The following is a 17,187-nucleotide window of genomic DNA, read 5'->3' on the forward strand; positions in this document are numbered from 1 at the left end:
CCTTGGAGCAGCTACTCTGGCCTGATGGAGGGAAAACGAGAGTCATTCTCCCCAAGCTGCTAGCTGTGGAGCAAGCTTTTTTTAAGCATTCAGGACACAGAGCTGAGGCTGACGTTAACTCTTTATTGCTCTGCAGCAGTGCATAACGAGCACAGGTATGCCAGTGGAAAGTGAGCGTTTTTGCCCTCTGACCTTTCTTCACCATGCGTGCAGCCACAGTGAACTGGGTCGAGTCATTGGCAGCTCCGTGGCCTTTAGACTTCCAGGATTCCTCTCGGGCCACGATCAGCTGCTTCCTCTCCTCAATGGACATGTGAGCCTCGATGCTCTCAGACTCCATCTCTGCCTCTGCTAACCTCTGAGAAAAGAGGGAGGACAAGTCAGTGTCAAGTGTAAGAGAACACTTCTCAGGTGCCTTACTGCATCATTTGTAATGTGCGATGCATTCCAGGGAGCATTTTGTGAATGGGTAACCCATCACATCCCTGCATTTATTTAAATGTCCTTCATAAAAGTGCTTGCTATACAAACTCAAAGCCCACAGGACAAATATGGCCCTTTACAAATTGTCATGTGGCCACAAAATCTTTTAAGACTATTTATAAATTTTACCCTGCTTAGCTGAAGCTGCACAATGATCATTAAGCACCACATTTGGAGTCACACGCCAAATTAAACAGCGTTTCCTGTACTTTCATGGAAGTAAACAGACTGTTGATAACAAGGTCAGAAAGTCTCCAGAGACGTGGGAGACCGAATGCTTCTCGGCATCGACCCACGGATCCATTTGCTGAGATATAAACTCAGTTTTCTATTCTGCACGCCAGCAGAGGTTTGGAGTCGTAGAGGCGCTGCAGAAAGCTGCTGAACTGTAACGCAAAATATGTGTTGGATCCAAATGGCAATGAAGAAGGACGAAAACTGCAGAGAAGCTGCAGTTTATTCACAGCTTTCAGGCGTTTATGCACAGAAACTTGATGCCAGAAGATTCGACTGTACAGTGCAGCTAACTTGCTCTGTTAAAGCTGTAATGTAAAGACAATGATTTTATAAACACCTCCAGTCTCCTAGTAGCTGTAATATTCAGGCTTTTGATTAACGCTGTGGTCAGCAGGGCTGTGAGGTGAGGAAGCGAGGTTGTTGGGCTAAATGGCACGTCCATTAAGTTAACTTTGTATGGACTTCTTAATGCCTGGATGTGGGTTTTATCTGGACAAAAATCAACAACATTTTGGGGAAATGCCAGATGTGATTCTCATTTTTGAGTGTGGCCTTTGAGTTTGACACTGTTCAAACTGCACTCATCACTAAAATCTACCCATCAAAATGGACACAGTACTGTATCTTTTGCAGTCTGTGTGTTTAAATGTTTCCCACATTCATAAACAACAAAGTGCCCAAATACACAAAGAGTACACACAGAGAAAATGAGAAAATCTTTGCCTCACACAGTGCTAAAGTCATTCACCTCTATTTGAACAATATTAAGAAATGACACATGACTGTGTGGGTGTTTAAAGTAACTCGTGACAGTAAAATGGAAGAAGTCTATTGAATATAGCAGACTGCAACTCATGGTGCTGGAGCTTTGATTGCTGTGTTTGTGTGGAGGCTGCCAGCGGTGAGTGGGAGGGGGAGGAATTGCCCAGAAAGCTGTGTATAGCTTCGAAAGGGTCACCTTTCGTCTCCAGGGGTGTTTTTCATCCACCTGCACGGGTCTGCGAGATCTGATGGCCTTCACAACCAGAGGGATGGATGAGGAAGGTAAGAAAAGATGAGGATTATGGATGAAAAGACGGAAGAAAAGATCCAAGCTCTGCACAAGCACGAGAAGCTGCAGGGGCTGCCATGCTGGCCCTGTGCTGATAACGATGTGCGACTTATATCAATATCAGTGTGCTAGTGCCTGAATGGTTTTGCCTCCCATACACCGCAGTGGATTTTAAATCAAAAAGTGCAGACTTCAGCTCTAATTCACCAATTACCAGTTCATTAATTAACCATTAAGGACATTTTTATACAGTCTCAGTTTTTCAGAAACTCAAAAGTAAATGGTGGTGTACAGAGGCAAAAATTAAAGAAATTCCACCACTGTCCAAATATTTCCGAACCTCAGAATGAACACATTAATAATGCATATTAACCACAGTGATGTGGCTAAGGAGCAAAGTTGTAGAATAGGGTTTGTAATGTGTGAGTTTAGTGAAGCAGGTGTGTGAGCAAGTACAACAAGCAATGCAAGGCAGCAAGACCTGTTGACACGTCCTACCTGGCTGGCTGATTCGGTTGCATTGTAAGGAGGCTCAGGAGGAGTAGAGAAAGTAGCAGCAAACACTGGCTCCTATGGAAGCCACAGAAATAGGAAATGTACACATACACATGAAGGGGATGATCAGGAGTATAGCAGCTGCAGGGGTGTCGCTGGGATTTTAGAAACACTGGCATCATGCGAAACAAGGCTTTAATGTATCAGTTTTCTAGTTACATGTAGTGTGAGACTCTTTGCAAAAACAACTGTACAATGAACTCTGCAGCTCTGGAGATTTTTCAACGGGTTTCAGGAAATAACAAGTTGTGTCACAGACGAGGCATTGGGATGATCTCAGTTTGGGGTTAGAGGCTCCAAACTTACAACAGAAAGTCTTCATTCCAGAAGAATACCCTGACCTAAGTAAAGGTCAGGGTATTCTAGCCTGTGTCATATTGAGGGGAGTGTAACAATAAAAGAAAGAGATGATCTAATTTAAAGTGCAGTTCAGTTACTTTGCAGAAACCTTGTTTTGCTGTAACATTACAACAAAATGCAACAGCAGTTATTTAGACTCAAACCTGTCGGGTATGTTATCCACCACTACCATTCATTCAGTCTGGTTCAAGTGTTGTGGGTGAGCATTGTGTATAAGACAATCTGATCTCATTTGGTTGAATGGTTCTCATTAATTACCAAAACGCTGTTGCCTCAGTAGTGTTTCCCCAAGACGTACAGCTGCCTGCTCTACTCTGTATGTGCACAATCATGCTCGCTTAGCTGGTTAACTTCACAGTGAGGGTTTAAAAAAAGATTCACAATATGGTTCTCATGGACATCTTGTTTACTTTTTCCACTGATGTACCATAAGCTGAATTTAAAGAATTATGTCATGTTTGTGTTTTTACCATTTAAAAATTTCCCCGTTAGTGGTTATTGATGGTTTTCCTCACTTTTAATCATTTATATTCTTTCTTGTTACTTGTATCCACCAATGAAACAAACACATTGTGCAAACAATACACATTAATAATAAATTAATAAAAAAATCCCTGCAGCCACATTAATATGCAAAGCCACAGCCCTGAACCACTGGAACAGAGATGAAACTGGAAGCAGATTGAAGCACGCCAAACTGACTCTTGAGATTTTAGACCAACTTTCAGACAAATCTTACGCCACAAGAAACATTTGTCATAAATGTGAGTCGATTAGAGAAGCAGAGGTTGCGTGCCAAAGTCAATATGATAAATGGGAAATTTTTAACTCAATTAAATTAGATTCATAGTGTAAGACAGAACAGGAAATTCTAACACAATTATAAATCTGAAACCTGATGAGCAGTGGTGGGATGAGGAACACAGCATAATTACAACAATCAGAATGATTATTAATACAATTTGTCTTTAAGACACACCCACACGCAGTTCCACCACCAGTACCACCACAAACAGACACACAAACGTAGCTCTGTGTGTTCCACCAAGGCTAAGAGTTTTCAACAGGAAACAAAGTTAAAGATGGAAAAATGAAAACTAAATGCATTTGACACATACGTGCACACACGTTTGGTTTCTGCACGGGCCTTACCCAAAGCTGGTCGGACACAGCAAACTCGTCAATCATCATCATCGCTTCATCATCCTACAGACGAGCAGCCAAAGAAAAAGGGACAGTTCCCAGCATTCATTTCACACACAGGCCAAAGCACATTACTCCCGCTCCCTGTGAGTCTTTACAGATTCTATACTCCAGGTATGACATTTATCACGCGGGCGAATGGTTAATTTCTAGGTAAATATCAAGTTTGTAGTATGTGTAAAGTAAAAAGAAACAAAGTCCATCAAAAAGCAAAGTTGTCCAAACAGCCTTTATTCTGCTCTACTTGCCGTTTTTCTCTGACTCGGTTCTGTATCTGCATTATCTGTAGTTTTGCACTTCTTCGATTCAAAACAGGAAACCTGATGAATCATGTCTACTCGCTCGGATGAATTGGAGGATGGAAACAAGATGAAAAACATCAACTGCCCTTCCCCTTGACCTGGACCCAGCCATCACTTCAATTTGATTAGGTCTTGAAAGATTTCCCTGATTTGATTAAGACATATCTTTAAAAAAACCAAAACAAAAACCCCCCCAGAAAAAGCTCCTCAATCAGTGTGTCTGATTGCACACGATGAATCAAAGCTACGTAGGTAAAGTACTTCCTGACCTTAAACAAACTACTAACCCAAAATGAAAATATGTATGTGTAAAGCTGTCGAGCTGAGCAAACCTTGATAAGCTGCTGGAAACAAAAACAGCTGTGCCACGGCAGCTGAATATGTCTAAACAGAGAGGTGCGTGTCCTGTGCCTGACCTAACCCTTCCTTCAAAAACAGAAACGCAGTCAACATGCAGAGGAAAGAAATCAGGTTTATTTTTTTATTTTAAAAAAGAAAAAGTAAAGGACATGCAAACAGAGACAAACAGAAGAGTGAAAGTTTACATGTAACATGCAGTTAATTAGAAACAAAGGCCTAGCATGACTAAACACAGAGGCTACATTTTACAGTTCAGTTAGTACAACACTCACATGTAGCTGACAGTTTGAATACTTTTCAACTCTCAGAGAAAAGTTAAACTCTACAAAGTGCTCTCAGCTTTTCTCTGGAGGGGAAAGCCATCTCAGTATGTGAGTCATTCAGGCAACAAATAGGATTAAAATCCAACTTAATTAAGCTTCTTTAATATTCATAACAAGTATAAAACATACATGAGGCAAAACTTCAAAATTTGGAAGTCAAAGGCTGCAAATACTCATGTTCAATCATGTGTTTCAAGTTTTTATGAGTGACTGGCTACTGTTTCCAAGATGCTCAAGTTTTTTTACATTCTACATTTATATACACACACCCTTCAAATGAGATTAAATCCTGACTGATTAATTTTCACGTTTGTTCTATTAATATTTTATCGTCATAATGCAAAATAAAACTCTTAAACAGCAGGATTATTCTATGTCAACTCCCCCCAAAACTTATTTAGAGACATGAGATATCCATTTCAAGTACCAGGTATACTATCACAAGTACAGTTATGTATAGTTTATTACATGGCTACATGTAGTAATACATTCATTCGAGCGGGGCTAAATGAATCAGAATTAAGTGAACAGCTTAGGAAGAGTGGCCCTATGAATATTCTAGCCTGCGTGCTTTCACTTTTGCTACTCCAGAAATGATTCATCACAACGCAAAACTGCATTTGTGATTGTCAGCCTTGGGATTATATTACTATTATATAAATAGGGTTTCACTATTTATTAGAAATCTGATAAGCTAAAATGTTGGGATAACATAAAAGTTACCCAAGTATTTGAACTGCGTGCGTTTAATTTCACTGCATTTATGCATTTTCGGCCTAAAATCAAATTGGATTTTAAAGGTTTGACGTATGAAAAAATTAGTATCCTAAAAAGAAAGGAAAGGAAAGAAAAAAATGTTCATGATTGAATAGTGGCAGCCGCAGGCTTCCATATTTAGGAAATAAAAACAGCATGCCCCATGAAGTATTGTGTGACTGATCCAGACACCACAGTATGTATTCTACTGCCAGGATGGAAGACATGCAGATTATCTCTTGATACAGTCCAAGAACAAAAACATGCAACAGCTGCTTGAGACAGAACAGAGAAAAGAGAAAAAGATCAAAAGACGCAGACAAAAACACGACCTCTCTGTTTAGAGATATTGAAAATTGTTACCATGTTCCTTGTAGCTCTGTTCTACAGAAGTGATTGTTTAAAGGGTATCAGTCTTTGATCAGATTTTTCTTTCTGTACACGTCAGCAATAGAAGATCGAGAACACCTACTGAGCGGCATGATCTCAGAGGCTGACACATTAAATACTTGCTTTCATAATGCGACACAGTCGATCAAATCAAATTAACCAACTCACTGCATCACTTCTGCATTCAGGTCTTGTGGACACAAAGTAGCAGAGTCAGTCATGAATGCATGCTGCTATGACTACGTGCAAAAACATGAGCGATACAAGGGACAACCTCAGGCTTCTCTGTTGACGTGCTAATTCAGCAGTGGGTGCTCACGTCAGGTGGTTACCTTCTTCTTGAAGCTCTGCTCCACCTCCCAGAGTTGAGCATTCTGCTCTGCTGCAGCAATCTTCACCACATCCTGCTTCTTATTGATCCTGTTCCTCCAGTCCTCCTCGCCACTCTTCTTTAACAAGGCGACTCTGAGTGGGGAAGGGGAGAGGATCATGAGCTGTAGCATACAAATAAATGGTATATGGACTAATTCTTATATAGCGCTTTTCTACTCTCCCGGAGTACTCAAAGCGCTCATAATAATAAATAATGTTTTTCAGTTGAGTTTTTTGTAGTTAGAGGACACTTTTCAAAACAAAAAAAAACGCAACAAATCCTTATTTTGGCTAGGCTTTCAAATTTAATCCAGAGCATTTATGGAAAACTTGAGCAATTTGTTTAAGAGGTGAGTTTTATGAAGATGATTTTGAGACACTTTGTCAAACGTGACATGACAAACTGTATGTTAAGGATGGCACAAAAGCAACTACACGCTGTGGTTTTAATGAAGAGCCATTGAGTTTGCAGCTGCAGGCAGACTCTTTATTTCCACATGTGCCGAAGAAACACAAAACCTTACTTCCCCAGAGCTTTTAGCCCAACCTGTCACAATAGTAAAGCCAACAAAAAGCAGCCATGTCTGCTGAGAAGACAGCAGACATTAAACAGAGGCAGCGAGCATGTTGTTTAGGAGCTGCAGAAGTAAACAGTGTACAGACAGAGCAATGACAGCTCTGATCCAATTACACATAAACATTGATTAGAGAAGCCAGTCAGTGTAACAGGAGCTGGGAAAGCAACTCAAACCTCAACCCTGAATTTTTCCATCTTTTTAATAAGGAAAACTGGGATTAGGTTTAAAGTACTCGACAAGTCTAAAAACCTAAACGTGAGCAAGAACAGAGCTTCAATTATTGAGCTCTCATCTGTGAGCTGGGGCAGACAGGACCAATATATGCAAGAGGTCAGGGTCCTGGCTGTGCCCCACTTGCCCCCCCATCACAAGCACCCCTCTGTGACCCAGCGAGGAAATGTCCTGTTCTGCCCCCAGGGCTACACAGCAAATGCAAAAACAGGATGAAAGCAACACTCAGTCCAACTTGCAAGCTGTATCTGGGATACAGACCCTTGCTCCAGAGAAATGCTTTGAACGTGGGAACGACACAAATTAGTCAAAACATGGTCAAAGAGTCAGATTTACGAGAAGCACAATAACTAGTACAAACTCCACAGGCTTTAACACCAGTTTACATGCAACTTTATTATATCATCAGTCAGTTTAGAGCATGATTAGTGTCCTATGTCTGCCAGTCAACTAGCACGAACAGCTCAATTATCCCAGTATGACATAACAGGACTTATGTAAGGATTTGCTCAGGAATCCAATACTCAGCTTTAGTTTTGTTATATAACAACAATGAAATGTAATGAAAAAAAATCTATAATTTCTTTTCTTTATCATTTTGCTTCTGTTAATACTCCAGACTTCATCCCAGGAAGCTCAACAGTAAAGAAAAAAACCCTCTAATACCCTAAAAACTCCTCCCTCTTTGCCCTCATGATGTAATTTTGAGTCATCACATTTTATCCATTCTTAATTTAAAAGTAAAAGAGCTGATCACAAATGTGCTATGACTGATGACCATTCATGAATAATGAAACCATTGGTCCTAATCATTTAGCATTTTTATGCACCGACACCTGTTTTCAGTGACCACGGCATTTTGTCTTGAAATACATGTATTTTCTTTAAAAAACAAAGACATTTAAACTTATTTTTATTGTTAATGAATTAAAAAACAAACAAACATGTAGCTAGCAGAGCAAACCGTGATTTCTTTTGCGTTGCTCTTGTAGGATTAATTTACCGAGAAACAGGTAAATGGTATTCTGCAATACGTGAATATGGTCAGACATGCAGTAAATATATATTAAATCCTATCTTAGCACACTTCCATGCTCACCTCTCTCTGATGGACATGTGTCGGGCCATCATCCTGTCGCTCAGTTCGTCTCCCTGCTCAGGTTGAACCGGGTCAGCTGGGTGTGTGTTGCTGTCTGTGTCTGCTGCTTCGGGGAAGCCAGATGTTGCTCTGGATGTTACCACAGTTGATTCCAGCAGGTCTGTGAGTGTGAGCACACAGAAATAGTGAGAGGAGAGGGGGAGAGAAAATAAATAAATAAATAAAAATCAGTAACTCAGCAGCAACTCCATAAACATTAACTGTGACCGCTTGTATGATCTTTTGAGGAAAATACATTAACTAAGAATCGCTGTGTAGGGTGTAAACCCTTTAACATAACAGTCAGAGGTGTCACAGTGCAGACTCAGCATCTCAAAGCAGCATCGCAGCAATCATCTTTCATGCTCACCGAAATAATCCCGTCCACCTCGTGAGAAGCAGCAAAGACACTTTTCACAGCTTTAAACATCTCTGCCACAGCTGTAATCAAACAACCCACACTGGAGACTCAGGTCAACGCACTATTCCTTCCCCCTGCCCCGAAACAAGTTCCACAGTTCCAGTTTGACTGATTTCTATTTTCTGACAAGCCACATGCTGACACAGAGACAGTGAACGGCCCGGTGTTACTGCAGTGCTCAGATACAAAGGAAGCCTGAAAACCACAGTCTGAACTCAACATTTTCACTCAGACACACAGGAAGTGGGTTGGATTAGAACTTGTTGACGGAAACCGATACCAACTGTTATCATAGTTTGCTCTTTAAAATTTTAAAACCTATTTTAGTCTTCTGATTAGCTTCACTTTTTTCATTTATTTCTGTTAAACTCCAGTGTTCTACCCAGAAACACTAACTCTGCATGCTAACCAAAATAAGCTTCCCATTTAACACCAAATTAAGTTGCAGGTGCACCTTACTAACCAAGATAACAACCTACTGCTAGCTTTAACCTACAAGTCCACAGCACTACCCTCTGATCCAAATATTTCCAGTTACTAAAAAAAGGAAATATGCATCTAGCCATTCATCCATCCTCTTCTCCTCTTCAGGGTCTATAACACATATCGCTGTTGAATGTTACTATAGACAAGTTACAGTTATCATTCTCCCCAAATCTTAATGTAAACTTGGCAAGTTTATAAACTTCAGTAAAGACAGAACAAACAGCAGAGTAGTTCAGGCAATAAAAAGCAGACTGATGCTTTTGAGCTCCTCCTCCTGCTGTTTTCTTACCTCCGCTGGTGGCCCTGCTCCTCTGGCTTTGCTCCTGGCTGTCCTGGAGCCTGTGGCTCTCTGAGCTCCACAGCACTTCCTCTTCTATCGCACTGTCCGGCCACTGCTGCAGCTGCTCCTCCTCTGCTTCTTCCTCCTCTTCTCTCCTTTCTCTCCCACTCTGGGGCTGGGGCAGTGCTGTCTGCCTGACTGCTCTCTCAGGAGACGGCAACTTCCTCTTCCCCCCTCCCAGATCAATCTGGTCTTCCCCTTGGGGCAAAATGTGATGCCTATGGTGATCTGAGGATCCCTGGGACCCCCCGACTGGGCCGTCTGGTTGGCGAGGGGGTAGAGACCTGTCAGAGCTGGGATAGGTGGGCTCCACGCAGGCTGCAGTGGATATGTGGATGTCTCCGGCGTGGTCACTGGACACCGTCCCGCCTGCTCTGAGTGCAGAGGAAGACGAGGAAGATAGGTGGTGTCCAAACCGAGAGCCTGTGCCGTTTTGAAGCTGTGTAATGCAGACAGACAAAGAAGTGGGTCAGTTTGCTACAGAGGCTGAGAAACGGCTCGGGCAAAGTGCACACACAAACAATCGAGAGAATAACGCTGACTAGTCACAGCCTGCCTGACTCAGTGCACTTCCTGGGCATCACACAGCAGCCTCTCTTAATGGTCAGCCCACATCACAAAGCCATGCCAGCAGCCGCCGACGCACAACGCATGACAAACACTTTCAGTTTTTAACAACTAGGTTCATAATCCATAGAGGAGAACTAACCTGGCACTTCTGCTGAGGAACAAATGACAAGCAACAGAAAGCAGCCATGTCAAGGAAACTTGCAACATGTATCCATCCATTAACTCGCTTTTGCTTCAAATTTCTCTCTCATACTTCCCCCACAATCAAACTTTCAACCCCTGTGGCTGTAGATGGGAGTTGAACTGCTTTTGGTTTCCCTCTTCTTTGTCACAGAGACATCTTTTAAAGCCCACAGACTCGCTGATATGTGTGCTTCATCCATCCACGCCTCTTTATTGAACTGGGGTTGATGACTCAGAGCTTTATCACAAGCTGGGCCATGCAACGTACATTCAGAATGAAATCACACCAATGTGGAGACGAGCCAAAAAAGAAAACACAGAGCGTGTTGTTCACAGAAATGGACGGTCATTTCTGAGAAGAGTGCTCCCGCTGTGTCAGCCTCCACTGATGCAGGCAAGTGGTGGTCGGTGACTGTTCAGAGGAAGCTTACTTGTAGGTCTTCTACCAGACTGTCACACAGCTCCTGCTCATCACTGAGGTCTACGTCTGAGAGCTCCTGGAGCAGAAACACCAGCATGCTGCAGTTCTTGTTTCATGGATTTTCTACTTTAGTAGCAGGAGTTTAATTATAACCCCTGCAAACCCACTGACTAACAGATAACATGTCATCATTGCAACTTCTCAATTTTTCCACCTTTAAATGTTTTTTTCCCTTTTCCATATATCATCACTTCGGTGCTCTCACATTTCTTCATTTTTCAGTGAACACTAGAATAATTCTGTCATATGATTCCATCCATGCCCATTTGAAACTCTGTTAACATTCATTACCCTTAAACAGCAATCTGCTCCCAGAGCTGGACAGCAGCTGTTTAGTTACATCATCATTTATATTCATTAACAGAATTTTCACTTTTCCTCTTGTGTTCTCTAAAAATATTAATTCACGTACTCTGTGCATAAGACACTGGATTGACCGAGTAAGTCATGACACATTATTACTACATTTATACTCCACCTTTGTATTGTGTGGCACTAACAGAGTGAATGTGTACAGTAAGAAAGCAAAGTTAAGAGGTCTTCTCCCAGTGAACCGAAGCACTGGAGAAACAAAGTGACCTTGCTGCTTCCCCACCTGTTCCATATCTCCCAGTGTGATGGGCTGTGTCTGGTAGCGAGCGTTGGCCCTCCGCTTCCGCGTGTCCCCTCTTGTGTGGGTGACCCTGGTTGGGGGCTGAGCCAGCCGGTTGAACAGCGCCATCTTTTCAGCCAGGCTGAGGGTGCAGAGGTCAGGCTCCTCCTGAGTCTCGCTCTGCTTTGTATCTTTTTCTTTTAGTGAAGACGTCTGCGTCGGGCCCCGGATCTCCTTGGTATCCTGCGCCCGCCGGGCCTCCCTCACTTGCTCATGGGCAACAGCACTTTGCTGTGAGGATGCCTGCAGGCTGAGGAGGGGAGAAGACATCCAAGAGACAAAGAGGGAGAAGAAAACGGAGACTTCTGTAAGCTTGTGGGGAGCTCATGCAAGCCAGCGAGTGGCATGTCAGAGAGAGTGCATTTTCTGACAGCCAATAAAAGTCGCCAACACAGAGCTAAAAAGGTTTGCTACACATGCAGGGTGAGTCATGCTCACCAAGCAGTGAGTTAAAAACCCAGACGTCCTATCTTAGCAATTAATTCATGTAGTTTCCTCCGATCACACATGAGGGCACCAAACCTTAAAACTGTGCATTAGAACTTTACCAGCAACTCAATCCTATAGTTTAAAACACAGTGAACGAAGAAAAACTGCATAGCAGCCAAGACTCAAACGTGTTAGTCAAACACCGCACTTCGATGTGAGCATACATATCCGTGCACACACGTCTGCTGTGTACCTGTATGGTGGGACAGTGCTGTAAACTAGGGTGGGGCTAGGGACGCGTGCTACGGCAGCGTGAGCGGACACCATTTGTGGCACGTGAGATGGGGCGCTACAGTGGTCAAGGACAGGGACACAGTCATACACACACAGAGGACAGAGAAGACAGGAAGGTGCAAACATGAAGACTAGGATGGTGGTTAAAGTTTCATGTAGATGTGAGGACAGTGAAAAAGTCAGAGGCACAGCTTTCTTTAAGAAACAATTTCACGCAGAAAGAAAAGTTTAAATCTACAAAAACTGGTAACACCCTAGAACTTCATCTTCACAGCAAGGTCTCTCCACAGATGGATGCCTACACACAAGTGCACAGTTGAGTTTGTTCCGCTTTGATAATCTAGGAGAACTTCCCTTTAGAGCACTTTTCAAATAGAACAGATGTGCATGTATTTGCTTTAATGCACTTAAAGATTTTACACCTCTGATTTATTGACCTGATATGTGCTGTCAGGAACACACAGATCTGTAGATGGAGTCTTAGTGGTCATTCCCCGGCCACAGCTTGTGACAAAAAGGGGAGGAGGGTTGAGGTTTTGCTATTATAGCCCCGGAACTATGCAATTCTCATCATACTGAGCGATTAACATTTTTGCTCCTTTTAGATAGTCTCCAGAAACATTTCTTTGTGAAAGGTTTTAAAATGAGTACTATTATAGTAATAAAAATTAAAGTAATGAGAATAAAAACCCACATGTGAAACATTTTCAGAGTAAAAAAAATCAGAAGGTTCTTAGTAAAAGGACCAGACGTACTTTTTTCTTGTGTCACATTTGTACTCACCATGGGCTCATTTTCAAGCTTACATTTATTTAGTCATTCTTCCTGATAGAACTATATAATTATACACTTTTTCTTTGCCTATCAAGAAAGTAAGTTACCCTATTATTGTTAGAGGTGTCTTTCACATTACATAGCATCAAACAAGGTGACAGAGCCTTACGTGGCTGCGATGACTACTTCCTCAGTTGTGACCGGCTGAGTTCTGGATCGATCTTGTGTCCGTCTTAGTCTCCTGTCCACAGCAGCATTCCTGGACCGCAGTTTAGGAGCTCCGCCATCGACGCTCTTCTCCAGTTCCTGGATGGAGATAATTAGGGTAAACATTGGTCATCTTTAGAAATGAACACAGCTGATTACACAAACTGTATAGACCTTCTCTGGTCCTTAGCAGATCTTGCAACTAAATAAATAAATAAAAAATTTAATTGCTTTTTTTTTTTTTTTAAAGCAAAATGAACAAGCAAAACTTCCTGCACCTTACTGCTTCCATATGAAATAAGAGCAACATCTGAGACTCTACAGGCTGAGAAATGAACAGGCTTTGGATTGAAGCAACACTGAAGAGGACAGAGACACAATTCTTCCACAAAAACGTGAGAGCCTGACACAATCATACAGAAAAGGTTTCCTTCAACTCCTTCCTGCTAAAAGTGATTCTAGAAGCCGCTGAATTATGGCACAAATCATTTCAGGAATAAGGCTGGCTCAGTTGTGACTCACATCTGCAATCAAAATTTCTAAATCCTCAAAGTAAGAGAAGGACAGGAAATTGAAATCAGAATACTTTATTAATCCCAGAGTCTGAAATCGTACCCATAACTGGAATGAAGTTTTTCCTCAGCTTGGAAGCTCGTACTCAGACAATATAAGATGCCCAACAGGCTGAAGTCAAAACTCACCCTGAAGAGAGAGCGCTTAGCTGCGACGCTCAGCTTGGCCCGTTCATCTAGCTTCTCTTCATCAGCTGCAACAAAGGAAAAAAAAGTTAGAGTTAGAAACCAGCTCTAACTACATAAATTCTGCTTCACAGTTCTCTGTATCATCTATACTTTGTTTTACGTTTTGGTTTTTTTATCTTAATATTTTATTGTTTTATGCTACCATAGACACTCTGTAAAACACTAAAATTTTCTGCCAAAGACACTAAAACACCAAATTATATTGCCAGAAAGAGCAAATAAGTTTTGTAATGTGATTATTTACATATATTTCTATTCATACACTAATGATTCTATTAAGTGTACACTTTGAGTACACAAAATAAAAACAAGGGTTTCAACAAATGTCCTTGAAACCACGGGGTACGACTTTACAGAAACAACAGAGACTCTTTATTTCTCCATGAACACCAACACATTCCAGGCTTCTTGCATAAGTAACCCTCATTTCCTCCTCAGTCAACAATATCCTCCTCTTCCATAGCTGTCACTTCAGTCCTTTGCCCACCACTTCACCCCAATAACAGCTCTGCATGGCTACGAATCTGTGAGTTTTATTGACCGTACACAGTCTCTTGTTGCGAACTCAGTGCTAGTTCAACCCTGTACAGTATGTACAACGCATTATACTTATAATATCGCATTAAACTGCCATCATGTAAGGACATTTCAAAGGCAGACAATTTGAACAAACTTGTTAAGCTAGTATTAGCTTAATTAGCTAGCTTGCTCGAGTTTAAAATGTACTAACAGTGGTTATTTCAAATGACTGTAGTCACTAGTCGCTGATTAAAGATCCTGCTTTAGTCTACATATTTACTAAATTATAGGTCAATAAAAAAAGAATGTTATGCAGTAACACTGACATTATTATAATATGCAAAAAACTGAAGTCACTTTAAAAGAAACTGAACACTTTAGCACTAGCTAGCTTTGGATAAAAATGGTAACAGAAGAGCATCTTAAGATGATAGGTACATTTATGCTCGATAAACCTTTCCCAATAATCTAATTATTTAACACACAGAAGTATGACAACTATTGTGTGATACCTATCAATCGTTATTAACACCATCTGGCTTAATGGCAGGGAAAAAACAAACAAACCACTAAACCCGTCACTGGAGTCACTCAGGAGACTATAAAAAGATGGACAGGTGTGAGGAATATACACGCTTTATTCTCTGCAAGACACATGCCATGACATCATCAAACAGCTATCCCTTTGACACTGCAGTGCTGAGCTCTGGCCTACATAATACTCGCCAAAGCATCCCGACCAAGTCATGTTTATAAGAAGCAGATGAGCTGGCTCTGCCCTAAGCGGGGCCACAGTGATGTTATGCTACTGTGAGCACCATTAATGACTCTGTAAACTCCACTTCAAAATATCACGCTTTCATATAAAATAAAGACGACCTAAAAAAAACAGATTTAAGTCACCAGGCCTCCATCCATGTGTTTATTACTGAAGCCACTGAAAACTCATTCTGTTCACTTATAGATGAGTGCAGCTGTAAATAATCAGTAATGCTGTTTTCATAGTTAGTCACTGACCACTGAACTGCAGATACTACTACATGAACCTATGCAGTTATGATACAGAGCAGATATAAATGGAAAGACAGTTGAACTAAAGCATGAATGTAACTGTAACTTTCCATCCTCGTGATCTCAGCAGCCATCCAAAGAATTATAAAAGAAACTGTGCTGTATCAGTCTGTGGCATGACAATGTGTAGCGTTTAAGTTGGCTCTCATGTAAAATTAACCAAGAAAACCCTGAAACTGAAACAATGTCCATGTGATTCAGCATTTCCACATGGATGTCTACAGAAATATTAGATGTGGTTACTTTAATTCATGAGCTTTACTTTTGTTGTATGATATCTATACCGGAGTAGAAAATAAGATGCAATGAGCCTAGCATTATATCTACTTATTATTATACCTACTTACTGTTACTGTATTCTGAAAATCTAAATCTGAGGTTAGTGAGAAAAACTACTTACCTTCAGTAGAAGCAAAGTCTGAACTCACACAAGACCTTCAAAAGCACAAAAAGAAAAAGGTGATCAGTTCGAAGCTTATGTATAACAATAAAAAAGGTGAGTAAATCAGTGGGGAGTGGTTAGAAGGCTAGCGGCGTGCTGAGAAAAGCAGTAGTTTGTGGTATGCTGGAAATGTGACAGCTCGCGTTAGAATTGAAAAATGGAGAGAAAGCAGACCAAGCTAGAGAATTAGACAGCATTACATTAGTCTGCTCTGATCCATGGTCTCGGGACTTGATTACTGACAAAGGCCAATTCATGCGTCCTCACTGTGGTCACGTGTGATGACCACTGCCAAGGCCCAATCAGAGGGACCTTTGGCCTTTAAGCTTCCTTGTTTGCTAATGTCGTTAGAATGAAAATCAAGGAGAGGGAGGGTGTTTAGGTCTGTATATGTGAGCATTATTCTCACTGGCCTGTTTCACTGTGATGATATTGATAAGACTATGGTACCTTGGTAGAGACTAATATATATATTTGATTACAGGTCACCCGAACATGACTAAAATCAACATTTCGTTGCATTCCAAATTAAACAAAGTTGTGATTTCTTTTAACATGCATGCGTTTCACACTCAGCTGTGCATTCTTGAATCCAGAGCAGTACCTATCAGTTTCATGGCGCTCAGCAGAAGTGATGGGCTGTGTCCTAAACCTCTCAGAGGTCTTTCTACTCTCCCCAGGATAGATATACTGCCGGGGCCTGCGCCCCCTGTCCCTTTCCCCTCTCCATGGGGCCTCGTAGCCCGTCAGTGCCCTGCACTCCTCCATTTCACTGGAGGGGCCATTCAGGGAGAGGGATCAACAGACAGAAAACCCAAAGGAAAGAGAGAATACAGAGTTGTCAGGGAGAAATAGAGAGGGACATGGTGCAAAATAAAACTGTTTAAAAGCAGAGGTGTTGAACATTCAACCACACCTCTGGTTTTTAAAATCGAGCCTATGAGCAAGCCCATGCAGATTTTTTAACAGTTTAAACACACACACACGAGCTCCAGGCAGTATCCAAACAACTCACAGTGCAATTAAAGCAGAGACAAACACCGTACTGCAGGACGATTAGTGTTAGCAAATTAATGCATGTATGCCATGTCTACAGATTAAATGAACCACTGTGCTTGGGATGTTAGCATCACACCAGACGTAGCTGCTTGTTAGTCGTTGAGTAGCCAGATGATGTTAGGTAATAAGCGTCAGCGAGTACAGGCCATGCAGCATTTT

General features: G+C 41.5%; 1 protein-coding gene across 4 annotated transcripts in view; it reads right to left on the reverse strand.

Moving 5' to 3' along the window:
* svila (supervillin a) overlaps positions 1–17,187 on the reverse strand; it is a 63,496-nt gene that overhangs the window by 19,322 nt on the left and 26,987 nt on the right. For 3 of the 4 annotated variants that reach the window (XM_085362610.1, XM_085362608.1, XM_085362613.1), the window contains 14 exons: positions 16,574–16,741; positions 15,928–15,962; positions 13,878–13,942; positions 13,139–13,275; positions 12,155–12,250; positions 11,416–11,722; positions 10,771–10,836; positions 9,536–10,025; positions 8,301–8,460; positions 6,353–6,485; positions 3,839–3,892; positions 2,270–2,341; positions 1,679–1,735; positions 193–358 (listed from right to left, as the gene is read on the reverse strand). In XM_085362610.1, coding sequence (XP_085218736.1) covers positions 193–358; positions 1,679–1,735; positions 2,270–2,341; positions 3,839–3,892; positions 6,353–6,485; positions 8,301–8,460; positions 9,536–10,025; positions 10,771–10,836; positions 11,416–11,722; positions 12,155–12,250; positions 13,139–13,275; positions 13,878–13,942; positions 15,928–15,962; positions 16,574–16,741 — 2,006 coding nt within the window. The remainder of the gene's footprint in view (positions 1–192; positions 359–1,678; positions 1,736–2,269; positions 2,342–3,838; positions 3,893–6,352; positions 6,486–8,300; positions 8,461–9,535; positions 10,026–10,770; positions 10,837–11,415; positions 11,723–12,154; positions 12,251–13,138; positions 13,276–13,877; positions 13,943–15,927; positions 15,963–16,573; positions 16,742–17,187) is intronic. The other variant, XM_085362609.1, reaches the window with a different exon arrangement.

Source organism: Diplotaxodon limnothrissa, linkage group LG9 (genome assembly GCF_057381915.1).
Source record: "Diplotaxodon limnothrissa isolate DT_005_m linkage group LG9, D_limnothrissa_male_GT1.1, whole genome shotgun sequence".
Taxonomy (NCBI): Eukaryota; Metazoa; Chordata; class Actinopteri; order Cichliformes; family Cichlidae; genus Diplotaxodon; species Diplotaxodon limnothrissa.